The sequence below is a fragment of the Aquarana catesbeiana genome, linkage group LG01 (assembly GCF_042186555.1).
Source record: "Aquarana catesbeiana isolate 2022-GZ linkage group LG01, ASM4218655v1, whole genome shotgun sequence".
Classification (NCBI taxonomy): domain Eukaryota; kingdom Metazoa; phylum Chordata; class Amphibia; order Anura; family Ranidae; genus Aquarana; species Aquarana catesbeiana.
The window spans coordinates 327,826,005-327,849,449 of NC_133324.1; the positions used below are offsets into that span (position 1 = coordinate 327,826,005).

General features: G+C 42.1%; 1 protein-coding gene across 1 annotated transcript in view; it reads left to right on the forward strand.

Annotated features, from left to right (window-relative positions):
- Positions 1 to 23,445, forward strand: part of POLE (DNA polymerase epsilon, catalytic subunit) — a 153,119-nt gene that overhangs the window by 88,092 nt on the left and 41,582 nt on the right. Inside the window, exons 19-26 of the mRNA XM_073630975.1 lie at positions 9,938 to 10,084; positions 10,193 to 10,338; positions 10,445 to 10,593; positions 10,743 to 10,835; positions 14,824 to 14,968; positions 15,053 to 15,210; positions 15,595 to 15,790; positions 19,025 to 19,239. Of these exons, the coding sequence (XP_073487076.1) occupies positions 9,938 to 10,084; positions 10,193 to 10,338; positions 10,445 to 10,593; positions 10,743 to 10,835; positions 14,824 to 14,968; positions 15,053 to 15,210; positions 15,595 to 15,790; positions 19,025 to 19,239 (1,249 nt within the window). The remainder of the gene's footprint in view (positions 1 to 9,937; positions 10,085 to 10,192; positions 10,339 to 10,444; positions 10,594 to 10,742; positions 10,836 to 14,823; positions 14,969 to 15,052; positions 15,211 to 15,594; positions 15,791 to 19,024; positions 19,240 to 23,445) is intronic.

Sequence of the window (23,445 nt, forward strand, 5' to 3'; positions counted from 1 at the left end):
TTTAGTAACAGTATGGGCCCTTTCACACTGGGGCGACGTCGGCGCTAGTATCTCACAAAAGTGAGTACACCCCTTACATTTTTGTAAATATTTTATTATATCTTTTTATGTGACAACATTGCAGAAATTACACTTTGTTACAATGTAAAGTAGTGAGTGTACAGCTTGTATAGCAGTGTAAGTTTGCTGTCCCCTCAAAATAACTCAACACACAGCCATTAATGTCTAAACCGCTGGCAATAAAAGTGAGTACAAATTGGGCCCAATTAGCCATTTTCCCTCCCCGTTGTCATGCGACTCACTAGTGTTACAAGGTCTCAGGTGTGAATGGGGAGCAGGTGTGTTTAATTTGGTGTTATTGCTCTCACTCTCTCATACTAGTCTTTGGACATTCAACATGGCACCTCATGGCAATAAACTCTCTGAGGATCTGAATTGTTGCTCTACATAAAGATGGCCTAGTCTATACGAAGATTGCCAAGACCCTGAAACTGAGCTGCAGCACGGTGACCAAGACCACACAGCGGTTTAACAGGACAGGTTCCACTCAGAACAGGCCTCACCATGGTCGACCAAAGAAGTTGAGTGCACATGCTCAGCTTCATATAAAGAGGTTGTCTTTGGGAAATAGACGTCTGAGTGCTGCCCATTGATTTCAGTGGGCAGGAGCGGTATACACTTTGCTCCTTCACTGCTCCGAAGAAGCTGCTAGCAGGACTTTTTTTCCCGTCCTGCTAGCGCACCGCTCCAGTGTGAAAGCCCTCTGGGCTTTCACACTAGAATCAAAGCAGCGGCACTTTCGGGTCGGTTTGAAGGCGCTATTATTAGCGCAACAGCGCCTGCAAACCGCCCCAGTGTGAAAGGGCTTTAAGTTCTGTGTACAGAGAGGAGGAAGAGCACAATCCCGTTCCTCCTCTGGGCTCTCTCCTCCTATACTGTTATCTGTACTTTTGCCGGCAAAACTGAAAGCTGTGCGAGCTGCCCGACCTGCCCTTAGCAACCAATGACGTCATTGGTTAGTAGGACGTGGGCGGGTGGCTTTCACAGCTTTCACTTTTGCTGACAAAAGTACAGATAACCGCATAGAGGAGGAGAGAGCCCAGAGGAGGAACATGATTGTGCTCTCCCTCCTCTCTGTACACAGAACTTAACACAGTAACCTTTTTAATGCTCAGACTATACAGGGCTTTAAAATTAATATATACACAGCACTGCCCACTACCCAAATCCTTCTCATACCCAAAAACCTACAATGGATATAAAAAGTCTACACACCCCTGTTAAAATGTCAGGTTTCTGTGATGTAAAAAAAATAGACAAAGATAACTGGGTATGTAGCTGTGTTAAGAATTAGGCAATCTCATTCAAACTCATATTAAATAGAAGTCAATACACACCTGCCATCATTTCAAGTGCCTCTGATTAACCCCAGATAAAGTTCAGCTGTTCTAGTAGGTCTTTCCTGACATTTTCTTAGTTGCATCCTACAGCAAAAGCCATGGTCAACAGAGAGCTTCCAAAGCATCAGAGGGATCTCATTGTTAAAAAGTATCAGTCAGGAGAAGGGTACCAAAGAATTTCCAAGGCATTAGATATACCATGGAACACCGTGAAGACAGTCATCATCAAGTGGGGAAAATATGGCGCAACAACAGTGACATTACCAAGAATTGGACATCCCTCCAACATTGATGAAAAGACGAGAAGAAAACTGGTCAGCGAGGCTGCCAAGAGGCCTACAGCAACATTAAACGAGCTGCATGAGTATCTGGCAAGTACTGGCTGTGTGGTACATGTGACGTCAATCTCTCGTATTCTTCATATGTTTGGGCTATGGGGTAGAGTGGCAAGACGGAAGCCTTTTCTTACAAAGAAAAACATCCAACCAAACCCGGCTAAATTTTGCAAAAACACATATGGAGTCTCCCAAAAGCATATGGTTAAATGTGTTGTCTGATGAAACCAAGGTTGAACTTTTTGGCTAGAATTTCAAAAGATTTGTTTGGAGCAAAAACACTGCACGTCACCAAAAGAACACCATACCCACAGTGAAGCATGGTGGTGGCAGCATCATGCTTTGGGGCTGTTTTTCTTCAGCTGGAACAGGGGCCTTAGTCAAGGTAGAGAGAATTATGAATAGTTCCAAATAACAGTCAATATTGGCACAAAACCTTTATGCCGCGTACACACGAGCGGACTTTACGGCAGACTTTGCCCGGCGGACGGGATTTCGTAAGACAATTCGATCGTGTGGGCTCCAGCGGACTTTGTTTTCTCAAAAGTTGGACGGACTTAGATTTGAACGTGTTTTAAATCAATCCGTCGAACTAGAGTCCGGGCGAAAAGTCCGCTTGTCTGTATGCTAGTTCGACGGACAAAAAGCCTCGCTAGGGCAGCTATTGGCTACTGGCTATGAACTTCCTTGTTTTAGTCCGGTCGTACGTCATCACGTACGAATTCGACGGACTTTGGTGGATTGTGTGTAGGCAAGTCCGTTCATTCAGAAAGTCCGTCGTAAAGTACGTCAAAGTACGCCGGGCAAAGTCTGCCGTAAAGTCCGCTCGTGTGTAAGCGGAATTAGGCTTTTGCTAGAAAGCGAAACCTGAAGAGCAACTTCATCTTTCAGCATAACGACCCAAAGCATACATCCAAATCAGCAAAGGCTTGACTTCACCAGAAGAAGATTAAAGTTTTGGAATGGCCCAGCCAGAGCCCAGACCTGAATCCCGTTGCAAATCTGTGGGGTGATCTGAAGAGGCTGTGCACAGGAGATGCCCTCACAATCTGACAGATTTGGAGTGTTTTTGCAAAGCGTGGGCAAATATATTGCCAAGTCAAGATGTGCCATGCCGAAGATAGACTCATGCCCAAAAAGACTGAGTGCTGTAATAAAATCAAAAGGTGCTTCAACAAAGTATTAGTTTAAGGGTATGCAACCTTATTATTTTATTTTTTACTTCCCTCCACCTAAAAGATTTCAGTTTGTTGTTTAACTGGGTTGTACAGTTTATAGGTCCCATTAAAGGCGGAAAAGATTCTGAAATTGCTTCTTTGTCTCATTTTTTTTACAGACTTTTTATATCCACTGTATATCAACAAATGTCCATAAATAACCAAGTGTCCATCCAAATCAACTTGTGTAGGTTAAAATAAAAAACAAGAAAAACTCAGAAAAAATGTAATGAATTGATTAAGAGTTCTTCCGCTTTTCAGACTTTTAAATTTTCAAATGTGCTCCCTCATATGGTCCCACACTCGCCAAGTTTTGTTGCCCCAACAAGTAAATGTTAGAAGTCAATTGCGCTTTAGAATGCAGACATCCTGGGCTTGCTGGGACTTCTAATCCTCCTCCTCTATGATGTTTCCTCAGCTTACTCCTCCAGGCATATAGGATTAAATAAAATACTGGTGCTTGTGTCCTACACAGTGAAAACAAAATGGAACAGCTGGGCTTTGTAGCTCTCAACCACTTGGTCTCATTTCCTCGTGGTTATTGCTCACATAGAGTGCATCTGGAAAGTATTCTCATCACTTCACTTTTTCCAAATTTTTTATGTTACACCCTAAGGCCTCTTTCAGACGAACAATCCTTTCAGGTCCGCCTGTCAGTTTTTTAGGCGGACCTGAATGGACCCTCCATAGATCTCTATGGAGCGTCGGATGTAAGCGGTGACATGTCCGCTGACATCCAACCCGCTTCGATCCGAATAAGTGTAGCGGAGGAAAAACCTACCTTTCCATCCATTATCGGATTGAGTGACGACGGACTCTACGGTCCGTCGTCATCCGATCCCCCGTAGGGGAGAGCGGCGCTCTGATAGGTCCGTCGCTGCACAGTGTGCAGAGACAGACCTGTCATCTTCCTGCTCAGCGGGGATGGGTGGAGCGATCCCCGCTGAGCAGGCGGATGTTCACGGGGCGGATCATCATGGATCCGTCCTGTGTGAAAGAGCCCTTATTCCAAAATGGATTAATTTCATTATTTTCCTCAAAGTTCTACAAACAATACCCCATAATGACAACGTGAAAGAAGTCTGTTTGAAATCTTTGCAAATTTATTAAAAATGAAAAAATCCCATGTACTTAAGTACAGGAAGTCCCCGAGTTACGAACACAATAGGGACTGTAGGTTTGTTCGTAAGTTGGAATACTGCATTTGTAAGTGTAACTTCCGGTCGGAACACTGCATTCGTAAATGTAACGTCCGCCTGTGCATGGATGTGGGATGTTCCGGGCGCTTGTTATGTTATCTGGGACTCTTCTGGCCATGCAGTACATGTAGTACTGCAGTATGAGATGTGTGCGGAGGTATCCAGGATCAGCGTGGAGCACAAGTGACTGGCATTTGAGGCCGTTCGTAGGTAGGAGTCCTTCATAACGCTGGTGTTCGTAACTCGGGGACTGCCTGTATTCACAGCCTTTGCCATGATACTCAAAATTTAGCTCAGGTGCATCCTGTTTCTATTGATCATCATTGAGATGTTTCTACAACTTAATTGGAGTCCACCTGTGGTAAATTCAGTTGATTGGACATGATTTGGAAAAGCACACACCGATCTATATAAGGTCCCACAGTTAACAGTGCGTGCCAGAGCACAAACCAAGCCATGAAGTCTAAGGAATTCTCTGTAGACCTCAGAGACAGGATTGTATCGAGGCACAGATCTGAGGAAGGGTGCAGAAAAAATGTCTGCAGCATTGAAGGCCCCAATGAGCACAGTGGCCTCCATCATCTGTAAACAGAAGAAGTTTGGAACTACCAGGACTCTTCCTAGAGCGGACCACCCGGCCAAACTGAGCGATCAGGGAAGAAGGGCTTTGTCAGTGAGGTGACCAAAAACCTGATGGTCAGCCTGACAGAGCTCCAGTGTTTCTCTGTGGAGAGAGGGAGAGCCTTCCAGAAGAACAACCATCTCTGCAGCACTCCACCAATCAGCCTGTATGGTAGAATGGCCAGAAGGAAGCCACTGCCCAGTAAAAGGCACATGACAACCTACCTGAAGTTTGCAAAAAAGCACCTGGAGGACTCTGACAATGACAAACAAAATTCTCTAATCTCTCTGGCCTGAATGGCAAGCGTCATGTCTGGAGGAAACCAGGCACCGCTCATAACCTGGCTAATACCATACAGTGAAGCATGGTGGTGGCAGCATCATGCTGGGGAGAGTAGTCAGGATGGAGGGAAAGATAAATGCAGCAATGTACAAAGACATCCTTGTTGAAAACCTGCTCCAGAGTGCTCTGGACTTTAGACTGGGGCAAAGGTTCATCTTCCATCAGCACAATGACCCTAAGCACACAGCTAAGATAACAATTGAGTGTCTATGGGACAACTCTGTGAATGTCTCTGATTGGCCCAGCCAGAGCCCAGACTTGAACCCGATTGAGAGATCTGAAAATGGCTGTGCACCGACGCTCCCCATCCAACTTGATAGAGCTTGAGAGGTCCTGCAAAGAAGAATGGCAGAAACTGCCCAAAAATAGGTGTGCCAAGCTTGTAGAATCATACTTAAAAAGACGAGGCTGTAATTGGTGCCAAATGAGCTTCAACAAAGTATTGAGCAAAGGCTGTGAATACTTACTGTATGTACATGGGATTTTTTTTTTTTTTATTAAATTTGCAAAGATTTCAAACCTAATTCTTTCATGTTGTCATTATGGGGTATTGTTTGTAGAATTTTGAGGAAAATAATTATTGTAATCCATTTTGGAATAAGGCTGTAACAAAAGTGAAGCGCTGTAAAGACATTCCAGATGCACTGTGTAAAACAAATGGCAAGAAGGGCAGACATTTTACTAAAGACTGTTCCAAAATTTGGTTTACACTCATTTAACCACTTCAGCCTTGGAAGGATTTGCCCCCTTAATGACCAGGCGATTTTTTGCGATACAGCACTGCGTTACTTTAGCTGACAATTGCGCGGTCGTGCGACGCTGTACCTAAATAAAATTGAAGTCCTTTTTTTTCCCACAAATGGAGCTTTCTTTTGGTGGTATTTGATAAACCCTGCCGTTTTTATTTTTTGTGCTCTAGACAAAAAAAAAAAAAATTTTGAAAAAAAAAACTATTTTTTATTTTCTGCTATAAAACACACCCAATAAAAGTGTTTAAAAATTCTAATTACTTCATCAATTTAGGGCCAATTTGTATTCTGCTACATATTTTTGGTTAAAAAAAAAAAAAAAAAAATCCCAAAAAGCGTTTGGTTTGCACAAAAGTTATAACGTCTACTTTTTTTTTTTTTTTACTAGTAATGGCTAGTGATTTTTAGCAGGACTGCAACTTTGCGGCGGACAGATCTGACACCTAACTGACATTTTTGACACTTTTTTGGGAACCTGTGATATTATTACAGTGATCAGTGCTAAAAATATGCACGGACATTGTACTAATGGCACTGGCAGGGAAGGGGTTAACATCAGGGGCGATCAAGGGGTTAACTGTGTTCCCTCAGTGTGTTTCTAACTGTGTGGGGGGGATGGGCTGCCTGGGACAACACACAGATCGGTCTTCCTGTATAGCAGAAAGACAGGATCTCTGTGTGATCCCTTGTCATAACGGAGATCTGCCTTGTTTACTGTTCCTGTTCTGTCACTGCGGGGAACGATCGTGGGTGGCCAGTGGACATAGAGTTCGTTGGACCGCTTATTGGCTCCCCTGCTGGCCAGTCGGCCTGCAAGCCCAAAGATCACCGTGAGGCGACGTACACCTATGGCGATTCACGCAGCCGAGCCAACCTGCTGCAGTATAACTGCGGTGGCTGGTCGGCAATTGGTTAAACCTAATGAGATGAAAAAAATAGTTCTTCAACTCTTCAATGATCAGATATACTCCCCATATATGGTCCCACACTCACCTAGTGTTGTTGACCCTTACAAATTAATGTTAGAAGTCAGATGCCTTTTAGATTGCAGATATTCTGGGTTTGCTGGGGCTAGTAATTCTCCTCTCTGATGTATCTTCAGCTTGCTCCTTTAGGCATATATGATTATAAAAATGCTTGTGCTAGTATCCTCCACAATGAAAACAAATTAGAACTGCTGAGCTTTGTAGTTCTCCATTGCTTGATCTCATTTCCTCGTGATTGATCACATATAGAACAAATAGTAAACTCCTTTTTTATTAAAAGCTTTTGCAAAATTAGTTTACACTCACTTAATAAGACAGACATTCAAAAGCATGTGTACCAAACCAGAAGTACTGCCGCAGCGTGCTTTCCACCGGATGTTCGTCAGCAATGGTCTACGCCATACAGGGATTTGTGTAATTTTGCCGTGGCACCCAGTTGAAAAACCCTGATTTAGGTTATTGCTCCCTTCCATATGGAAGCTCTCCCCTCTGGAGATGATGATCTTTTTCCATGATCTTGGGCATGAGTTTGATTTTCTGTGTCTTCCTCTATGGTCACAATGATGAGCTCCCCTATCTAGTAGGGGGCTCTATCTCATCTGGGTCCAGATTTGGATGTTGATCCTTCAGACGGCCCTTAGACTGCAATAGTCCTTGGATTGCTTTTGGACATCCTAACACTATCTGCATTCCTGTGTCCCTCAATGGCTGATAAAGAAATACGTTTTGTACTCGCTGTGAGATCTTCCTTTTTTTTTTTTTTTTTTTGTCCCTTGAGGCCAACAGGCCCCTCCCTGTTTTTATGCTCATGTTCTTGGTACCACATGCTACAAACTGAGGTTTGCTGGATGGAGGAGAGCATATCCTTTGCTGGGCTACAATTTTTTGTTTGCCAGTGTCCAATCCTCCTGTAGGATACAGTTTAACCCCAACAGTATCTGTATTCCTGTGCCCCTCAGTAGACTTCAAGAAAATAACTTTACAGAGGAGTACCAAAAAACCTATTACTTTCCATCTCTGTTCTGATTAAACATTTCAACAGTCTTTGTTTTGTTGAAAAATATACACACCATGACAAATCCTATTTAAAAAATTTGTCTTTTTCTTTCTTATTTAATCTTGTCAGTCAGTTGCAGGCACCTGTTCTTTGTGATCGTATTTATCCAATTAGATTTATTTAGTTTTAGTATGTTCTATGATACAATTTCATTGGATCTGCTTGATAATGCGATTGCTTAATCTAGATAAAAAAAGCAATGGGTAATTGTATTAATGTCCAACCACTGCCTACAGTATTGTCCTCTGCTAATGAAGATTTAGATCAGGCTTTACTGATTTCCTTAATAGAAGAAATTTGTGGTGTCTGGAGGCAGTGACGGAAATATTTATCAAACTGCTCATTAGAGACTCGGATTTCAACAGATTATCACATTAGTATGATAAGGTAGTTTCTGTTCCCTGTCTTTTCCATGTGAAACTACTTTCATTGTATGCTGCCACAATTCTAGGAGCATTTATTATTTTTTTTACAATTTGTAAAATTTTGTGATTTTCAAAGTTGCTTTTAATTTAGCTCTTGTGGTGAAAAATCTGTTTTCAGTGTAGAAGTTTGCTCAAAATAGAAGTAGAGTAAAACAGAGCCTTAAGAAAAAAAAAACACATGTACAGTGCCTTGAAAAAGTATTCATACCCCTTGTTCCACATTTTGTCATGTTACAGCCAAAAATGTAAATGTATTTTATTGGGATTTTATGTGATAGATCAGGAGTCTCAAACTGGCGGCCCTCCAGCTGTTGCGAAACTACAAGTCCCATCGTGCCTCTGCCTGTGGGAGTCATGCTTGTAATTGTAAGCCTTGCAATGCCTCATGGGAATTGTAGTTTTGCAACAGCTGGAGGGCCACCAGTTTGAGACCCCTGTGATAGACCAACACAAAGTGGTCATAATTGAAACGTGAAAGGAAAATGATAAATTGGTTTTCCAAATTTTTTTTACAAATATCTGAAAAGTGTGGCATGCATTTGTATTCAGCCCCCTTTACTGTGATAACTAAAATGTAGTGGAACCAATTGCCTTCAGAAGTCACCTACTTAGTAAATGGAGCCCACCTGTGTGTAATTTAATCTCAGTACAAATACAGCAGTTCTGTGAAGTCCTCAGAGGTTTGTTGGAGAACCTTAGTGAACAAACCTCATCATGAGGTATGGATGAAAGCCATAAGAAGTCCCGTTTGCAGTTTGCGATAAGCCGTGTGGGGCACACAGCAAACATGTGGCAGAAGGTGCTCTGGTCAGATGAGATCAAAATTAAAGTTTTTGACCTAAAAGCAAAACGCTATGTGTGGTGGAAATCCAACACCGCACATCACCCTGAACACACCATCCCAACCTGGTGGTGGCAGCATCATGTTGTGGGGATGCTCTTTCTTCAGCAGGGACAGTGAAGCTGGTCAGAGTTGATGGGAACATGGATGGAGCCAAATACAGGGCAATCTTAGAAGAAAACCTGTTAGAGTCTGCAAAAGAGTTGAGACTGGGGTGGAGGTTCACCTTCCAGCAGGACAACGACCCTAAACAGACAGTCAGAGCTACAATGGAATGGTTTCGATCAAAGCATGTTCGTGTGTTAGAATTGCCCAGTCAAAGTCCAGACCTAACTCCAATTGAGAATCTGTGGCAAGACTTGAAATCCCAATAAAATACATTTATGCTGGTTTTAACCTGACAAAATGTGGAAAATGTCAAGGGGTATGAATGTTTTCAAGGAATTGTACCAAGTTAATCTGTGTGTTGCCAGGTTAGCACTGTAGTTCTGCAGAATCCAGTGACTTCTAAGTTTCCTGCATATTCTGCTCTAGTGGCAAGTCATAGCTTTCCTTATTTTTTTGTGGATTTTTTAATCTAAAAAACAAATCTAGCTTTGCCTCCCTGTTCTTTTTATTCATGAAAATCCATTCCATTCTATTTTATCAGCCTATTTAATTTCACCACCTTGGCGGTCACTTTTAGTGTGTGTGCACTATTTCGTATTGGCAACTTAGAGTGATCAAAAAAATTCTTCTAGTGAGACTCCAACTTTTACTTGCAGTGCCAGCCGGTCGCAGCGAGTATCATCGGATACAGCAGCAGCTAGAATCTGAAAAATTCCCTCCACTCTTTCCTGGAAAGCCACCTAGAGCTTTTCATGAACTGAACCGAGAAGAGCAGGCAAAATATGAGAAGAAACGGCTTGCTGGTGAGTAAACTACAAACAACATAATTACACCCAGTAACATAATTCTGTATATATAATACATTAATCAGTAGGTTAATCTTACCAATTCTTTATTTTAATTTTTTTCAGATTATTGCAGAAAAGCCTACAAGAAGATCCGTGTCACAAGACTGGAAGATCGTGTAACCACCATTTGCCAGCGGGAGAACTCATTTTATGTAGATACTGTGCGAGCTTTTAGAGATCGCAGATATGAGTTCAAGGGACTACACAAGGTGAGTAAGAATGGAAATGCGATATTTGTCCTGTAATATGTAATACCGTGCTGCTGTTTGCTACGTAAGATGGTAAATCTCACAACTCAAATACTGCTATACAAAGGTGTGGAAGAAGAAATTGTCTGCTGCTTTTGAGAGTGGAGATGCTGCTGAAGTGAAGAGATGCAAGAACATGGAGATCCTTTATGAATCACTACAGTTGGCTCACAAGTGCATTTTAAACTCCTTCTATGGATATGTCATGCGCAAAGGGTATGTTTTTAAGGCAACTATTTGCTGAAGGAGGGTGTTTTTTTTTTTTTTATGTAGCAGTAAATGGCCAAAAAGATTTATTTATGCCATACAATTAACATCATGAAGACTCGTGATGTAAATTTTTTATTTATTTTATTTTTTTTCAGGGCTCGGTGGTACTCTATGGAAATGGCTGGCATTGTGTGCTATACAGGTGCTAATATTATCACACAGGCTCGAGAGCTGGTTGAACAGATAGGGTAAGTCCCATCCCCTGCTCCCTTCACCCCCCACCCTCTTGATTTTGTGTGCCATTTTCTTTGCTTTTTGTTAAAGAATAATGTACTATGGGGAATAAATATCTTGCCTGCCTAGTTAATAGACACTTCTAGATTTGGGAGCTCAGGTCTGGACTATAGCGACCAGATAATAGGTTTTAGCTTAGTGCCCAAATCTGTGGCACATTAGAGTGCAGTTATTTGCAGAGTGCAATATAAGCTATATTGCCTAAAATCACGTTGGAAGTTAATATGTTTTAGGCAACATTTAGAGTGAAGTATGCTTAAAGTGGTAATAAACCCTAAAACAAAAATGTACTATTGCAGCTTACCAATTCTTGGATGTGGTGGCTACATTAGTTTTTGTTTTTTTCAGACTTTTTTCCCTTTATTTTAACCTGGTGATCTGGCTAGTTTATTTTTCAACTTTAACTGACCAAGCTGTCCAGACGAAACGGCAGTTAGAGAATTGAGGCAAGCTATTTACATCCCATCTATTCCCATTCCCATTCCTCCGTTATTTGCTTGTCAAAGGAGGATGCACACCTTTTTATCTGCAGCTATCTGGACTGGCAGCTTCTCAGCACTAGCTTTGGAAGCTGGTCCCTGTTGGAATAGACTATTGCATGGCTGGCCAGAAATGTGATCTTCAAGTGCTACAGTAGACTCTACATTGTGACATCTTCCAGACATATGTTTACTGTGCTAGCCATGGACCATTTTGTGGGTCCAGAGCCAAGACACAGCCCCTGACCCTGTCTCAGAAGACTCACTTTGTGAGTAGTTCATTTGGGCTGAGCACCGTGAGCTACCTAGTTACCGAGGCCACTGGGCACCATTTGAAAATCCCAGATTCCACTGGGTTACTGCAGGAGGGGTTAATGCTGAGTGCTGAAGTCACCTTTGAGTGGAGTGTCTGCTTAGCACTCAGATTTATCCTTTATTCATCTCTGCTGCCCACCTACAGTGTCCTTGTCACCGTCAACCTCCTGGACTTTCTCCTGCCACCACGTTGAGTATTCAAGGCCTGGCCTTGTACCCTGAGCTATGTTGCCCCTGCCTTACAACATATCAAGTGTTGGGCTGCAGAATCGGCTTGCAAAAAGTACCTGCTTTGCATACCTTTTGAGATCATCCCTATTGATACTTTCCAGGACTCCTTATCAAGGATATCACCACGGCAATAGTACCCATCTGCCCCAACCTAAAAAGTCTAGGTCTTAACCCGGGAAGGCTTGTTTCTCCTTGGAGACCATGAAGCGTTCCTTTCATTATGTCCAAGCCTAGTACTCGGATAAGTCTTCCTCAGCATGAAGGGGCTCTCCCCACTTTTAAAAAGTAGGGGGGTATCTGTTATTCTGGCTGTCCAAATATCTGCAAAGGCTGGTATCTGTCCCATCTTGGATCTCGGGGGAGAATTTCTGGCCTTGTGGACATGCAGTCACAAAGGGCATCTACCATACATTCTATTGTCCGCCCTTCAAGTGTTTTCCCCCAGTACCCACTTGCAATGTTTAAATGGCATCCCCACTGTGGGATATCTGAACAGCTTCCTACTGAGGGAAGAGTCTGCAAGAGACAGCTCAGACCTTGCAAAGGCTTGGCTGGATTCTGAACCTTCAGGAGTCAGAGCTGGAACTGACTCATTGCTTAGTATCTGGGTCCCATCCTAGTCGAAGCTCATAGCTTTTCTTTAATAAGAGAAGCTAAACTCTCTGCTCCCAGACTGACACTTCAGGAATTGCCGACTTGCTTTCTCATGAGGCTACCATCAGTCTCAGAACTCCTTCAAAGCAGTCTTATTTGCTTTGTTCAAATTCAGGCCCTTACAACTTAACATCTTTTAGTTGTGGGATGAGTCAGCTCAGTCCTTGGAAAGACACATCTGTCAGGCACAGAAGTCCAGGTTTTCCCTGGTTAGTTGGCTCAAAAATCCTGTTCTGGAATTGGCCAAGTCCATTCTTCCAATTTCTTGGAAGGTCCTCACCATGGATGCCTGCCTGTGTCGAACTGGGAAGGAATAGTAAACGGTTGTTTGTGTGGGGGACTTGGGCATCAGAGGAATCTTGTCTTCTGATAAACATTCTGTAATTTTAAGCAATTTGATTTTCTCTGCAAAGCTGGTCTCCCCGACTGGAGGGTCATCTAATCAAGATTCATTTGGGTCCGCACCATAGCAATGGCTTACGTCAACCATCAGGGTGGAACCAACATTTTTCCACAGTTATGCCCCGTACACACGGTCGGACTTTGTTCGGACATTCCGACAACAAAATCCTAGGATTTTTTCCAACGGATGTTGGCTCAAACTTGTCTTGCATACACACGGTCACACAAAGTTGTCGGAAAATCCGATCGTTCTAAACGCGGTGACGTAAAACGCGTACATCGGGACTATAAACGGGGCAGTGGCCAATAGCTTTCATCTCTTTATTTATTCTGAGCATGCATGGCACTTTGTCCGTCGGATTTGTGTACACACGATCGGAATTTCCGAAACGGATTTTGTTGTCGGAAAATTTTATAGCCTGCTCTCAAACTTTGTGTGTCGGAAAATCTGATGGAAAATGTGTGATGGAGCCTACACACGGTCAGAATTTCCGACAACAAGGTCCTATCACACATTTTCCATCGGAAAATCCGACCGTGTATACGGGGCATAAGAGGTAGAAAGTATTTTTATCTGGGTTGATCTATACATTTCAAACTTGTCCACCTTTTACAATCCAGGTGTGGACAATTTTGCTCAGCCATGGGCACCTGAACCTGGGGAAATGGTCCTTACACCACCTGTATGTATTGCAAGACCTGTGTTACAGGTGGGGAATGCCTGATGTGGACCCTCCTGTCTCCAAGTTCAACAACAAACTGGACACGTTTGTCTCCAGGCACCGAGACTCTTTGGCGAAAGCAGTAGATGCTCTGGTGGTTCTGTGGGATTAGTGCACCCTGATCTATGTCTTTCCTCCCCTAATCCCCCTAAAAAATCCTTATCTGCTTTTCAGGATGGAGATGGCGGGCATTTTGGCAAACCTCAGCTCTAGACTGGCCCAGGCAGATGTTGTATTCCAACCTGATCGGTCTCCTGGCACATGTTCTTCCAGATCTTCTATTCCAGGGACTAGTTTGCCACCCTGCTTCACAGTTGCTGGCTTTAATGGCATGGCTGTTGAAGCCCAGGATATTAAGGTACCATGGCATCTCTAAGCTGGTATCTGAACACACAGAATAGAAATTTCTCAGCTATAAAAAAAACTGCACCTCCCCCCTCTGGGAAACGCTAAATTGCTGCACCTTCTCCCTAGGTGATTTGATTGTACATAGAAAAAACATACAAAAAGGAAATCTTTTACATGGGCGATTGCCCCTCTATTCACAGCGATTATTGTTTGTCACAATTCCAAATCCAATGCTTAAAGAATAAGCTCACCTTTTGTAATAAAAATAAAAAAATAATAATAAATGCACATCTTTTTTCAGCTAAAGGTTGTATGTCTTTTGTCGTTTTTTTGTCATGTTTTTTTTGTTCTGCATGTCTGTATATAAAATGAATAAAAAGATGATTTGATTCAAAAAAAAAAAAAAAGTGCATTTTTTTTTTTTTTTTAGGAGCCTGTAAAGATTGCATAAGATCAGCAGATTGCGGGTGACTCCTGCAGACTTGCTGTGTAAGCTGTCTGATCAAATGAGCAGGCAGTTACACAATGACAGGAAAAATCGATGAACTACCTAGAGAGCTCGGCAGCACCCTGATAGTTCATTGATAACTACAAGCCAACAGCTGCAAAGGATGTCGGTACATGTAGTTCTCACATTCACATTTTCGCTGTCACAATTTAAAAAAGAGACAGCCATGCAGGGATAACAACTTTTAGGCAAGGAAGTAACATGATAAAATGCTTTTCTTCAGTTTGTTCATTTGTAAGGCTGTCTTTTGAATGCGATATGTTTCCTTGTGCTGCTCATTCAGGAGGCCACTTGAATTGGACACAGATGGGATCTGGTGTGTTTTGCCAAATAGCTTTCCTGAGAACTTTGTTATCAAATCCACAAATGCCAAAAAGCCAAAAGTGACAATATCCTACCCTGGAGCTATGCTTAATATCTTAGTGAAGGTGAGGTGCTTATTGATGCCAGGTACATTTCATTAGAGAAGGATACTAGTATGCCACATGACTTAATTGTCTCTTCTCTTTTAGGAAGGATTTACAAACCATCAGTACCAGGAACTGGTTGACCCAGCTAATCTGACCTATGTAACTCGTTCTGAGAATAGCATTTTCTTTGAGGTTGATGGGCCATATCTAGCCATGATCCTTCCAGCATCCAAAGAGGAGGGTAAGAAGCTGAAGAAGAGGTAAGTTAATTTAATGATCTCCATTTAGTATCAGGAAGTTCATTTTTGGGGGGGTTCAAGCTTGGCATGGTGTCCACTTTAGCATTTTCAGTGGCAAGGCAGTGTAGGAATGGCCAGAAGAGGGATTACTTTGATGCAGTTGGTCAGCTTAAACATGTATTGCAGTATATGAACTGTATATTTTTTTTCTTACATAGTTTGCTTGGAAGGGTGTAGCAGTGTGCGGAGAGGGTCCATTCAGAATTTGCAAGCTTGTAACAAAATCCACATTCTACACATGCAACATAGTCCCTTATTTTTTTTTACTTATTTCTTCAGCATCATTTTAGCAATAATCATTTATATGCATATAGATGACCGTTAAATGTGGTTACTTTTTCTTAGATATGCTGTATTTAATGAGGATGGCTCGCTTGCTGAGCTCAAAGGTTTTGAAGTGAAACGTCGAGGTGAGCTGCAGCTAATCAAGATCTTCCAGTCATCCGTGTTTGAGGCTTTCCTCAAGGGCAGTACACTAGAAGAAGTTTATGCATCTGTAGCTAAAGTTGCAGATTACTGGCTGGATGTTTTGTATAGCAAGGTGGGTGACACAGATTCCACTGGTATTACAATGCTGAAATTTTAACATTTTAATCCTTTAGGATGTACCTGTATGTCCTTGGGTTAAAGTGGCTGCAACCATGATCCCAGTACCAACATTTTCGGCCAGCGATGAGCTTTAAAGGATAAGTTCACCTTTCACAACATGTTGCACCCATATTTGGGGTGTAACATGTCATGAATGCACTGGCCCCCGCACCTAACCTATCCCCTCTGTGCCAGCTAGCGGGGGTTCTCCTCCACCCGCTAGCTGTCAAAATTAAATTTTTTTATTTAAAAAATGCCCATGCAGGGCTCTGCCCAACCAGGCCACATTACTCATTCACAGCACTCTGTGAATAGAAAAATACAAGGTCTGGCAGCCTTTGCTGCTGTCAGGTTGTAGTTTTCAATGAACTATCACGGCGCTGTGGTAGGTCATTCTTCCTGTCTGCATGTATCGGCTTTCTCGTACGAGGAAGCAGTTACACTGACAGGTCTTCAGCAGACCTGCATGGCTTCAGTGATCTGCTGATTGCTGGTGCAGTGCTTTACAGGCTCCTGCAACAAAAAATAACGCACATTTTTAAGTGCAATATTTATTTTTTCTGAAAAGCTGAACTTCTCCTTTTAATGTAGAACTGATCCGAGCGGCTCTACAACATCACTTTTACAGGGCACAGAAGGGGGGCCTCCCCGCCGCAGCCACTGGACTTGCAAGGCTCTCTTGTGCGATTGGGGAGCCTGGGACTGCTGCTGCTTTATCCTGGTTGTGAAGCGAGAGAGGAGGAAGGTACATCCTTACCTGCCTCCCCTTTGACGCAATAAACCAGAAGCAATGAAAAATTTGTCACTTCCAGTTTGTTTGCTGACTGGCTTGTAAAGCATCTGATCAAATGTATCTGTTTGATCAGATGACCTGAAAAGGGCAAAGGAGAGATCTGGGGTCTCTCAGTAAAGAGTACCGGTCACTGTCCATGCTATCACCAGGGATGTTGTTCATCCCTGGCGATGGCAATAAAGGTAAATCCCAGTGTAAAAAAAAGTTTTCCGTAAAATAAAAAATGTAAATTGTCTGTCCCCCCATGCACACAAGCAAATACAGGTCCTGTACGCATATGTAAACAGGTGATCACACCACATGTGAGGTATTGCCGTGAATGTCTTAGTGAGAGCAAAAATTCTAGTGCCAGATCTCTTGTTTAACTCTAAACTGGTAACCTGTAAAGGCTTTTACAGCATCACCTATGGAGATCTTTAGATAATGTAGTGTGTCGCCATTCCACAGATGTGTGTAATTCTTAAAGCGTGACATGTTGGGTATCTATTTACTTGGCATAACATCGTCTTTTATATTTTACAAAAAAAAAAAATGGGTATTATAGCTTGATTGTGTGCACTAAAATTCATTAAAGTGTATTTTTTCCTGAAAAATTGCATTTTTAAAAATATCTGTGCAAATATCATGCGACTTAAATTTCAACAGCCACCATTTTAATTTCAAATAAGAGAGAAATAACCGCGCTAAATAACTAATAACACACGTGAAGTGATTTTGAGAGCGTCCATTGGGAAGTACATATATAAATGCAAAAACATTAAAAAATATTGAAAATTGAAATATAGAAAATTATATGGGTTTACACATGTATCTATAAATCAACCACGAGTGTCCATATATAATATCTGTGAATCTAAATGTCCGTATATGGTGGATAAAAATAAATCGTAGATAAAAAATAAAATAAAAATAAATTGTGGGGTGATGATCTGAAATCAGTCCAAAAGAGACCCTTGGGTGATCCCAGCCAAAATCAATGGTGAAGAATATGAGTGACACCCCATACAGTATCCACAAACACAATAATTGCGCTTACCACAAGGCAAGCGAACACCAGCCTGTATCACGTCTTGGTATAGAGAATCCAGATGGTACACTTAAGCTGCATACACCATGGCTGAAAGGATGTAATAAAGGCACCAGACTTCCATCTCATAGACCTGTAAATAAAAAGAAACTGGCCATAGTGTAATACTGCCAAACTGGTTAAAGTAGAAGAAGGTAGAAAACTTACACAAGTGCTTAAGAATATAGCAAAAGGAAAAACCCTAAAGTGAACGCTGTCACACTCTGTAGTGGAGATGGAACACCACACTCCATGCAAATAATGCGCTTACCGCAAGGCAAGCCAACAACAGCTTGTGTTCAGTATTCATATACCACACCACACCGTGATCCACTACCAGGCAAATAATGCGCTTACCGCAAGGCAAACCAACAACAGCTTGTGTTCAATAACAGTGTGAGAGATCCAACTAGCGTTCTGGACCGCCTACAGCATGAACCGAAGGATACAGCAAGGACTCCAAATTGACATCTCACAAGCATGTAGATAAAGAGAAACTAGCCATAGTGTAATACTGATAAAAAACGATTTATTCGAATAAGGTAGAAAACTCACATGAGTAAAATAAAGTACAGCGAACAGCCGGCCGGCATAGCGAGCACCCGTCCACACTGAAAATGGCGATGACGTGAGAGCGTCAACCTCCCGACGTATGTTTCACCACAAATGGCGTCGTCTGTCGTTTGTGCATCTTTTCACCCCTATATCCCGAGGCCAGTTCGGCTGACCTCGGCAAACCTCAGAAAGGCTTGTGAACGGAGTCTTTCCGAGGTTTGCCGAAGTCCACCGAAGTGTCCCTCAGGCCTTTTCGCCCATTTCCGAGGCTCTCCGCTCCCCCCCCCCCCCCCCCCCCCGACTCTGGCCGCATGCGGTATTGCATCCATTTGAAGTCAATGCAAAACAAATTTTCGTTTCCATTGACTGCAATGGGAAAACTCGCTTTGATATGTGAGTACTTTGGATTACGAGCATACTTCTGGAACGGATTATGCTTGTAATCCGAGGTTCCACTGTACTAGAAAGTGCAGAAGCTTTTCCAACTTGAATGGCCAAATATAAGTAGAATTTGAGGTACTAAAAGCTGCTGCAGATATGTGTACTTTATACTTGTCATCAGATTTTGTCAGTGACTTAGTCACTTTTCGAACATTTTTTTTTTTCTGTATGGTTACCTTTCTCTGATACTATTTCATCTTTTTTAAATAAATAAAATCGAACTTACCAATATTGCAAGTATTGATTTTAGTATGGTGGTTTAGATGACCTGCCAATTGAGGATTTTTAAATTTTTTTTTTAATATATGTTAATTTTTATCTTCTTTCGTAAGGCTGCCAACATGCCAGACTCTGAGTTGTTCGAGTTGATTTCTGAGAATCGCTCCATGTCCAGGCGGCTAGAGGATTATGGAGAACAAAAATCTACTTCTATCAGTACTGCCAAACGTTTAGCTGAGTTTTTAGGAGACCAAATGGTGAAGGATGCTGGACTTAGTTGTCGTTATGTTATATCTCGCAAACCTGAAGGGTCTCCTGTCACAGAGAGGTGAGATCTAACTTTATTTGGTGGGTGACAGAAGTGTATTGGATCGATGGTTCAACCACATTAGAAAGGAATATTTCCATCCTAACCTTTCCCCAGCTACAGTACCTCTTTAACTAATCCTATGGTGATATATACAGTGAGGAAAAAGTATTTGATTCCCTGCTGATTTTGTACGTTTGCCCCCTGACATAGAAATGATCAGTCTATCATTTTAATGGTAGGTTTATTTTAACAGTGTGAGACGGAACAACAAAAATGATCTAGAAAAATGCATTACAAAAAAGTTATACATTGATTTGCATTTTCATGAGTGAAATAAATAAGTTTTTGACCCCTTCACATTATATGACTTAGTACTTGGTGGCAAAACCCTTGTTGGCAATCACAGAAGTCAGACGTTTCTTGCAGTTGGCCACCAGGTTTGCACACATCTCAGGAGGGATTTAGTCCCTCTCCTCTTTGCAGATCCTCTGCAAGTCATTAAGGTTTTGAGGCTGATGTTTGGTAACTCGGACCTTCAGCTCCCTCCACGTATTTTCTGTAGGATTAAGATCTGGAGACTGGCTAGGCCACCCCAGGACCTTAATGTGCTTCTTCTTAAGCCACTCCTTTGTTGCCTTGGCCCTGTGTTTTGGGTCATTGTCATGCTGGAATACCCATCCACGACCCATTTTCAATGCCCTGGCTGAGGGAAGGAGGTTCTAACCCAAGATTTGATGGTACATCGTCCCTTGGATGCAGTGAAATTGTCCTGTCCCCTTAGCAGAAAAACACCCCCAAAGCGTAATGTTTCCACCTCCATGTTTGACAGGGATGGTGTTCTTGGGATCATAGGCAGCATTCCTCCTCCAAATACAGCGAATTGAGTTGGTGCCAAAGAGCTTGAATTTGGTCTCATCTGACCACAGCACTTTCACCCCAGTTATCTGAACTATTCAGATGTTCATTAGCAAACTTCAGACAGGCCTGTACATGTGCTTTCTTGAGCAGGAGGACCTTGCGGGCGCTGCAGGACTTCAGTCCTTCATTGCGTGGTGTGTTTCCAATTGTTTACTTGGTGACTATGGTCCCAGCTGCCTTGAGATCATTGACAAGATTCTCCTGTGTACTTCTGGGCTGATTCCTCACCATTCTTATGATCATTGAAACTCCACAAGGTGAGATCTTGCATGGAGCCCCAGACAGAGGGAGATTGACAGCTTTTTTGCGTTTCTTCCATTTGCTAATAATCGCACCATCTGTTGTCACCCTCTCACCAAGCTGCTTGGTGATAGTCTTGTAGCCTATTCCAGCCTTGTGTAGGTCTACAATCTTATCCCTGACATCCTTGGACAGCTCTCCGGTCTTGGCCATGGTGGAGAGATTGAAATCTGATTGCTTCTGAGGACGTGTGTCTTTTATACAGTTAACAAGCTGACATTAGGAGCACTCCCTTTAAGAGAGTGCTCCTGATCTCAGCCCGTTACCTGTATAGAAGACACCTGGGAGCCAGAAATCTTGCTGATTGATAGGGGATCAAATACTTATTTCACTCATTAAATGCAATTCAATTTATAACTTTTTTGAAATGCGTTTTTCTGGATATTTTTTTTGTTCTGTCTTTCACTGTTAAAATCTACCATTTAAAATTTATAGACTGATCATTTTTTGTCAGTGGGCAAATGTACGGAATCGCAGGGGATCAAATACTTTTTCCCTCACTGTATGGGATCAGTATGAAATTAGCGAGCATAAAATATTGTGCAGTAAATACTGCCCATATCACTTTTTTTAAACAGAAAGTATGGCACTTAAATTGTGTTTTCAAAAGGAGCACTTTAAAGCCTACCCTGTGCTTCCTGTTGTAAATGTTCCTTATTAAGACACATGTAAGTCTTTTTGTACATAATAAAGTTTCGTGGCTGCTGTCTGTTCTGCATGCTCTGAATTGTCATACTATGGCATAACTTTTTTTTTTAATAAGTTCCTTTTATTTTTGATTTTAGAGAGTTACCGTAGACAAAATTAACAGGGCGCTGACAAAGTGATAACTAGTCAGAAAAGGTGCCAGGCATCCCGATTAATGGTACATAAAGTCAAATAAAATGGCATACTACCATAGAGGTATCATCCTACATTGGCTTCTGAAGTTTCCAGTTATCCCTGCTAGATCATTATCCCAAAGCCAATAGTAAATCATTGGTAGAATGACAAACTTGGACTATGCAGATGAGGTAAATATAACAGAATATACAAAAGAAAAATCAAGGCTGCAAAAATTTAAAACAAACAACAGTTTGCAAAAGCGAGTAGAACAAACCCCTAAAAATTCTAATTTATAATCAGTAAAAAGGTCAAATCAATGCATGTAGGCGCTTTACTAGATATACTAGGATATAGAGAAGGCCAATTTAAATACCTTAGTCCTTAAAGTGATATTAAAGGCAGTAATTTTTTTAATAACAAACATAACATACTTACCAGCTGCGTACAGTGGTTTTACACTAAGCAGCCCTGATCCTCCTCTTTTTGGGTCCCCCCGCCGGCTCTCCTGGCCCATCCCGCCTGCCAATTGCCCCCGGAGCAAGTAGCTTGCAATGGGGGTACCCTAGCAGGCTGGCTCCCGAGCCACTGCTCTAGGTGTCTATTCACACAGCCGTGGCTCAGCCCCACGCCCTCTCTCTCTCCTCATTGGCTCGCTGGCTGTGATTGACAGCAGAGGGAGATAATGAAGGTGATGCACGAAGGTAAACGTCGAGCCTTTAGAACCCCTTTAAAGGGGATCATCTTGACAGTGCTCCCAAATGATCCACAGTGGCTCATAATCGACATGCAGCACGGTGACGAGGCATGTCCCTCGGGACACAGCCCATCCCAGATCAGTGTAAAGAGCCAATAAAAATGCCTCTTTACCACGTGACGTGACAAAGCGCGGTAACAAGCTGTTACCGGAGTCTCCTCCTCGCACACCGATCGTGTATGAAGAGGAGATTGCGGTAACCGCTCGTTGCCACTTACAGTGCACACCAACACACACTAATTGCCCCCCCAGTAATAAAGAGGACCTGTCACCAGCCCATCTGAGTACCCGTCACCATCCACTCAGATTACCCGAGTACCTGTCGCCAGCCCATGGATCATAGAATATACCTTGGGGTGTTTGCTTTCCAAAATGGGGTCATTTTATGGGTAATTCCACTGTTTTGGTGCTCCAGGACCTTCAAATGTGTGATGGGTAGGAATGAAATTAGATGTGTAATTTATGCTCCTAGAACGCCTGAAGGTACTACTTCAATGTTGGACCTCTGTATGTGGCCAGGCTGTGTAAAAGTCTCACACGTGGTATCGCCAACTCAGGAGGAGTAGCGGAATGTATTTTGGGGTATAATTTTTGCTATGTACATGCTGTGTTAGAAATCTATAAATTGACAACTTTGTGTAAAAAAAAAAAAAATTTTCATTTTATTTCCACGTTTTTCGAAAACTTGTGGGAAAAAAAAACATGCAGGGAGCACTGATGGTGCTCCCTGCATGTGTCACCTCTTTATGTGACCAGGCTGGGAAAAAGTCTCACATGTGGTATCGCCATACTCAGGAGGAGTAGCAGAATGTATTTTGGGGTGTAATTGGAAGTATGCATATGCTGTGTGTGAGAAATAACTTAATAGTATGACAATTGTGTGAAAAAAAATTATAATTTCTTAATTTTTCTAAGAACTGTGGAAAAAAAATTACTTCAAAAAACTCACCATGCTTCTTACTAAATACCTTGGACTGTCTACTTTTCTTAAAGGGGTATTTTGGGGGGGCATTTGTACTTTCCTGATATTCCAGAGCCTCAAGAAATTAGAGAGGTCGTCAGTACATCAGGTGTGATCAATTTTCAATGATTGGCACCATAGTTTGTAGACGCTTTACCTTTCACACAGATCAAATAATACACTTATTTGGGTTATTTTTACCAAAGATATGTAGCAGTATAAACTTTGGCCCAAATTTATGAACAAAAATAACTTTTTTGCAAAATGTTATCCTAGAAACTAAAATAAAAGTTTTTTTTTGTTTTCTTCTTCAAAATTTTTGCTCTTTTCTTAACTTATGATGCAAAAAATAAAAAAAACCCAGTGGTGATTACCACAAAAAGAAAGCTCTATTTGTGTGAAAAAAATGTTGTTTGGGTACAGTGTTGCACGACTGAGTAATTGGCATTCAAAGCATGAGAGCACC